Source organism: Manihot esculenta, chromosome 15 (genome assembly GCF_001659605.2).
Source record: "Manihot esculenta cultivar AM560-2 chromosome 15, M.esculenta_v8, whole genome shotgun sequence".
Classification (NCBI taxonomy): domain Eukaryota; kingdom Viridiplantae; phylum Streptophyta; class Magnoliopsida; order Malpighiales; family Euphorbiaceae; genus Manihot; species Manihot esculenta.
This window is the reverse complement of record NC_035175.2, coordinates 5,405,948-5,411,947: the sequence shown is the minus strand read 5'-3', so window position 1 is coordinate 5,411,947 and position 6,000 is coordinate 5,405,948. Positions and strand designations below refer to the sequence as shown.

The window sequence follows — 6,000 nt, the reverse complement described above, 5'->3', positions numbered from 1 at the left end:
TTCAGGTGAACTAAGAAAGTCTATTAGCATAGGCTGATAACACCACAGCAAAGTTTTAATAAAAATTTAACATCCTCAATTTTTGTCCATTCCCAATTCCTCTATATCATGTCCACCAGTAAACCACTATTTCACTAATGGTGTTGCACTAGACAAAGCAACATTTGAGGAAGGGAAAACAATGATAGACCACAATTGTCATATTCACTCATCCCCATCCCACTTTATTAACTTAAGCATTTTAAGGTAGCTAAGTCCCTAAATGACAACCGAGTTCAAGGTTTCAGGGAAGTTCAGCAATGCATTCAATTTCAATCTTCGCATCCATTGGCAATGCTGCCACCTGGTATGTTGAACGAGCAGGAAATGGTGCAGGAAAGTCTGCAAAATAAATCATATTGCAAATTCAGGTAAATAATATCAGAGATACCAAACATTTAACATACTCCCTCTTCATGAAACTAGACAAAACACACCCTTTTTTCAAAGAAACTTCCTCTGATATTCCATTTGAAAGGAACACATCCTCATGAATTACTATTATTATTATTTTTCCCAGTAAGCAAATATTCATTCAAAATTTGTTGTTACAGACAGAATAACTTAAGCTCTTGGCCTCAATCGTCCAATCCTGCTAAACAAATTAAAAACATATGCCCAAAGTAAATTAATAAGTGATTTCTTTCATAGGTAAAATGAGATCAAGAAGCCAAAAAAAGAAAAGAAAAAGCAACAAGCCAATTTTAGAGCCTATTTGGGATAGTGGTCTCAACCTACTTACACATACATATGTGAATTCTTCATAGGTAATACATGAGATTAAGAAGCCATATATATATATATATATATAGCCGATTTAGAGCCTATTTGGGATAGTGGTCTCAACCTACTTATACATGTATACTCTCATGCATATATATCAGTTTGAAAAAAAAAATTCAGTTGTTTGGAGCTCTTACGATAAAAACCATGTAAAATTTAACTTAAAATCAAATTTCAAATAGCATCTAATTAGCGTATTCAATGCACTACTTTTTTAACAACAGCCCAAACAGCAATGCTAATGGATCGTAACATACGGCATGCCACATTACAACACAGGAAGATTTCTAAACTTATCCAAAATCTTAAGACTATTTGAAAATTCAGCAATTAGCAAGTGCAGAAAGCCTAATGCAATGTTAGAGCAACTAGCATGTGTGGAAAGAACTCTGGAGCCCAACATAGACGTGCCATAGGTAATTTACAAGATTTACATACTAAGGTAGGACATAAACTGTGTTCGTTGTCTTCTGGTTGATTATGCCAATGCAAAGTTAGCATGATAAATCTTGACAAACTAAGTGGAAAACTGTGTGTCACTTTAAATTCTAAATAAATGTAAATTTTTTTTTTTTTTTTTTGAAAAAATAAATATAACTCACATTTGGCATAGATCTCGTTAACTTTTTTGAAATCTTTCAGGTCAGCTAACCTGCATAAAACAAAAACGAAAAGAAAAGAGCTTATTCTCTTCCCAAATCACAACAAGGTAAGAAGCGTTGCGAGGCAGAGAGAAATTTTACATGATTGTTGTTTTTACAACGAATGAATAGTCAGCACCACTTGCTTTTAGTATTTCACCCATATTCTTTAGTACCTGGAAATTTCATAAGCACTATTACATCAACTGTCAACAAGATGTGAAGCTTGGAAACTGAAAATTACAAGCTGCATTGGCTAAGCCCAACAAAAAAAAAATTAAATTAAAAAAAAAAAAAGAGTCAAGGTAGAATGGAAGGCTAGTTCAAGGTTTGCTTGTGTACCTGTTCTGTCTGATCCTCAACATTATCAGAGATGAACTTCCCACTCTGTGTTAAAGTATCATAGATGTAAAATCAGTACACATGAAATGGAATTCTGCTAAAAGAGGATAGAGGATAACATACCTGTTCAAGCATGGTGTTACAGATATATGAAAATACAAAAAATGAAGAGAAAAAGAAAAAGAAGAAAAGAACAAGTATACATGGAATGCTGTCTCAGGCAAGTGCACAAATGATAACATCTTATACCTCCGGAATAAGACCTAGAACACCAGAAACAAATAAAAGGTTGTTGACTTTGATTGCTTGAGAATATGGTCCCAATGCTGCTGGAGCCTTCTCAGTCTTCACAGCTTCCTTTTTAGCTGAAATAAGTATAATTTCACCAATGTTAGGTATAAAGATAAGCAAACCCATCTAAACAATTTTTTTCAATGAGATGCACGCACACTGGCACAGATCTATATGCTCTTAGGGAAAGACTACAAGCCCCAAACATAAGCTGTAGATTAATATATTATTAGTCATTTCTTTCCATCTCTATCCACCCACTTCTTATTTCTTCTCATCTCTTTTACCTAGTCCTTTTCCTTTAACCTCTCTCTCCCTCTCTCTGTTTCTCTATAGATCAATATATTTTCGCACATAAATCACTCGGACACATTAACCCATGAAAAGATAGTAGTCAAACTTCCATGAAACCCAATACCGACAGAACATACATTTCCCCCCTTTCTCGTCTGGGATAAAGTATGTCGGATACATTTCAATACCAAGCACAGTACCAATTTAACGAGGAAAAAAGTCCAGCATTTTCCACTCTATCCATGAACTGTACATCCATCTAGTCATTTTCAGACCAATCTGTACATAACAACATCGAATGCCCTGATATATACCACCACAACTCTTAAAATTTTGATTTATTCAGTCGCATTTTATGTTATCAAATTGATTTACATACTAATTCCTACCATTCAAAGGCAAGGAAATAGCATAAGCAAAATCCAAACAGATAAAGAGCAAGAAGAGTTACAAGACGTGGCGGCAGTGCTTAATGAAGCGAAAGGTGGAACAGATGAGCGGTTGGAAGAACAGCTCCAGAGGGTGGTGCCGACGACTGAAGCGCAGCCGAATCCGCCGATGGCTACAGGAGCCCGAGGACAAAGTGAGCCGACCTTCATCATAGGGACATGGAAGGGTTTCAAAGCGCACCACGCCATTGTTCCTCTTTTGATAGTCGATTCTTCAGAATTGTGATCAGTGAGGTCGGCGGAGGTTAGAGTGATACAGAAAAATCGCAAATGCTATGTTGATAGTGTGTCTACGAATTTTTGGGTTTTTGTTGCTTCTTCAGTGTTTCCAGGTCAGGCGTCTCGGAACTTGGGTAAATTTCTTCTTATGTCCCTCATCTTTAAGTCTTGTAACACCATCGTCCCTAAATTTTATTTAATATCATGGAATTCTTCTAATTTATGATAGGAGCTTGTTTGGATGGGTAAAAGTATGAAAGTAAATACTCACCCTTCCATAATTTTGTCCATTTTAATTTTTTTATATATATTAAAATCCCTCTATTTTATTAAATTATATTTAATGTAAACTGAAATTACACCTTTATTTCAATAAAAATTAAGTTTATAAATTTTCTATTTTTGATGACTTTTGATTGCAAGAAATATTAGGGAAGTGACATTTGGGTATTATTTTGAACTTAAAAACAAATTAATTTATTTTCTTTTTTAAAAATGAATTATAGGGAATAATTAGAAAGAGTTGAAGTTGGGCTTATGTATGGGACCGTTCATTAATCCATTAAAACCAATTCGGCAATTGTGATACAATTCCAAATGTCCCACATGGCAGATGGACGAATATCTCTCTCCTATCTGTTTTTGTTTCCCTTCTTTTTCTTGTTTTTGATTAATTTGGGAGACAACTCAAAACCATCAAGCATAACTACAATACATCGCAGTCATTGAAAACACAATTTCTGCACATTGGGCAAGACCCATTTCTGGCCAGCCATTTATCTAAGCAGTCCATGTGAAACAAGTGCCCACAATAGGGTATTTTTCTCACCGACTCTCCATCTTTTAAATCCTGCTCAAAAAAAAGAAGCAAATGAGTTTCTCTTTTTTAATTTTAAAGTATATCCAAAATTTTCGAGTTATTTTATAATCAATAAAACCTTTACCTGCAAACAAATAGAACAGCAAAACTGGTGGCATTGATCAAAATTGTGACTGTGTTGTAGTGTAAGCTGAGGAAGCTTTTCTATGCAATTCTTGGACAGCCCTCTATTTCCACTGGTGTCGTAGATGTCTGAAATTTCTCTGTAAGTGGTCTCCATTGCACTAATCTGAAACCAAAATCATAAATGCTTGATTAAGAATTTTGCATATTTATATATAGCTACTACTAATTGGCACCATTAAGTAACTGTACTTACTTGCCACTGATAAGCTTTTAGCACTGCAGGACTTACCCATTCCATGAACACCTTCCCATTCATCAAGCTATAAATAAGAGCTACCTGTAAGTAGCATGTTGTTAGTTGGACTTTAATTTTTTTCCCCCCCTCTCAATTTGGGTAAGTGGGTCCCCTCAGAATGAATCAAACAAAAGAATGGACCCACCCTATTAAATTGAAAACTTCATACTAGATGGTACAATTCACGAAGAATGGCTTCATCTTATTGAGAATTAATAAAGAAGATCAGAGATTGACATATCAAGATGTGATTATTCTTGAAAGGAATGTGAGATTGATGTTTTAATCTAAGTTAATTATGTGTGAAATATTATTACCTTGGACAATGGCTCCCCATCAGAAACTGATTCCAGCAATTGAACGGCGGTGATGGCACCTGCCACAGCTCCTATTCCAGACCCACGAAGAAACCCAATTTCTGTTGTCTGGCCTTTCATGGCTCCTATCACTGTGCCCACTGCAGCACCTCCTATAATAAACAATAATTACCAACGGAATCTGATGAGTGTAAAGGAAAATGTATGAAAGATAAATTCCTGTAAGAAGTTCGAGACTGGCTTGTACTGAAGACAAGTGAAGAGTCAGCAACGCTGCATTTATCAATGCCCATACTTGTATTTTAAGGATTGGGCGGTGAGCTTGTGGACCTATATATATATAAATAAACTCCATACTTATCTAAAACGGCATCTTCATGTTCGTTTTCATGGTGGATGGTTTATAGGTTTACAAGAGCAGACAATCAGACAATGATGGTATGGAGAAAGAGAACATACCTAAAGCAAGAATGCAAGTGAAAGCAGCAAAGACAGCTTTTTTCATCGCTATAACAAAAACCCCAGTTCCAAAACCCTCCATTGCTCCAAGAACCCACAAAGAAACAGCCTGTTGACAGCTCAGTGAAACTTTTATTATCCCGGAAAACCACCTCTTTGTCATTCCTTTAGTTCGACGAAGAGAAGAAAGAGCCAAAAAAAACAAAAGCTGCTTAGTGGAATGAGAGAGTGAGTGAGGTAATGCAAGATTTTATAGCAAAGGAGCAATTTGGCATTTAAGAGGGCTACCCCATAACATGCTCATGCATTTATATTTATTTATAAACAGATATGCTTTGGAAAGATAATGTTGCGTATCCCTACTCCACAGGACCGTAAAAGGAAAGAAAACCCAATTGGCAATTGGGCATGCAATGCTATCTCATTTATTTACATGCCATATCAGTTGGAGCAAATAATCCACTACGACTTCTCCACACAAACCCATACCTCTCTCTCTCTATAGCTAACACAGTCACTTGATGATGGAATTCAAGTGACTCTATTGGGTGGTAGTGGGGCAACAGAAGCAAGGGTCACCGATATTGGCAGCACGTAGAGAGAGAAAATGGGTGGAAATGTTTAAAACCAGGTGGTTAAGCAGTGGATCTGTGGGCTGGGAAATCTGGAAATATGGACATGGCATTAACACAATATCTTAGATGAGATGTGGGAAATGTGAAGATTAGGTGTTGAGACAGGGCAGGTGGTCATTTATTTGCATTGATGAGTTTGGAAGGAAAGTAGAAGAACTATAGCTATGGTCTCTCTCCCTCTTTGCTTTTCTGTATCTCCTTTTGTATGCTTACATAGGATAAACAATGGTTTTTTTTTTTTTACTTTCTAGATTCAACCAGAATCAGTTCTTCCAACATTAATTGATTTT

General features: G+C 36.0%; 2 protein-coding genes across 3 annotated transcripts; both read right to left on the bottom strand.

The window, feature by feature from the left end:
* On the bottom strand, positions 1–3,198 carry LOC110602136 (reactive Intermediate Deaminase A, chloroplastic). The gene is made up of 6 exons (XM_021739568.1): positions 2,842–3,198; positions 2,055–2,170; positions 1,806–1,850; positions 1,566–1,639; positions 1,425–1,474; positions 1–381 (listed from the first exon to the last, which is right to left on the bottom strand). The coding sequence occupies exons 1-6, from the start codon at positions 3,026–3,028 to the stop codon at positions 284–286; spliced, it is 570 nt and encodes a 189-aa protein (XP_021595260.1). The 5' UTR covers positions 3,029–3,198; the 3' UTR covers positions 1–283.
* Positions 3,199–3,587: 389 nt separating this feature from the next.
* Positions 3,588–5,346, bottom strand: LOC110602135 (NEP1-interacting protein 1). 2 transcript variants are annotated; one of them, XM_021739567.2, is made up of 5 exons: positions 5,076–5,346; positions 4,617–4,768; positions 4,294–4,341; positions 4,003–4,167; positions 3,588–3,908 (listed from the first exon to the last, which is right to left on the bottom strand). In XM_021739567.2, exons 1-5 carry the CDS (start codon positions 5,236–5,238, stop codon positions 3,765–3,767), a joined length of 672 nt encoding a protein of 223 aa, XP_021595259.1. In that variant the 5' UTR covers positions 5,239–5,346; the 3' UTR covers positions 3,588–3,764. The 2 variants fall into 2 exon arrangements, with proteins under 2 accessions (XP_021595259.1, XP_021595258.1); XM_021739566.2 differs by having other exon boundaries at positions 4,258–4,341; positions 5,076–5,339.
* Between the last annotated feature and the right edge of the window lie 654 nt (positions 5,347–6,000).

Bases quoted from the DNA above. Each gene is read 5' to 3' on its own strand.
- LOC110602136 (XM_021739568.1), bottom strand. From the start codon at position 3,028: ATGGCGTGGTGCGCTTTGAAACCCTTCCATGTCCCTATGATGAAGGTC. The intron at 1,851-2,054 runs GTATAAGATGTT...ACTTTAACACAG, and splicing joins TTCTAGGTCTTATTCCGGAG to AGTGGGAAGTTCATCTCTGA. The intron at 1,475-1,565 runs GTAAAATTTCTC...TGTTTTATGCAG, and splicing joins GTTGTAAAAACAACAATCAT to GTTAGCTGACCTGAAAGATT.
- LOC110602135 (XM_021739566.2), bottom strand. From the start codon at position 5,238: ATGACAAAGAGGTGGTTTTCCGGGATAATAAAAGTTTCACTGAGCTGT. The intron at 4,342-4,616 runs GTAATAATATTT...TGCTACTTACAG, and splicing joins ATGGGGAGCCATTGTCCAAG to GTAGCTCTTATTTATAGCTT. The intron at 3,909-4,002 runs GTAAAGGTTTTA...TTTTTTGAGCAG, and splicing joins GCTGTTCTATTTGTTTGCAG to GATTTAAAAGATGGAGAGTC.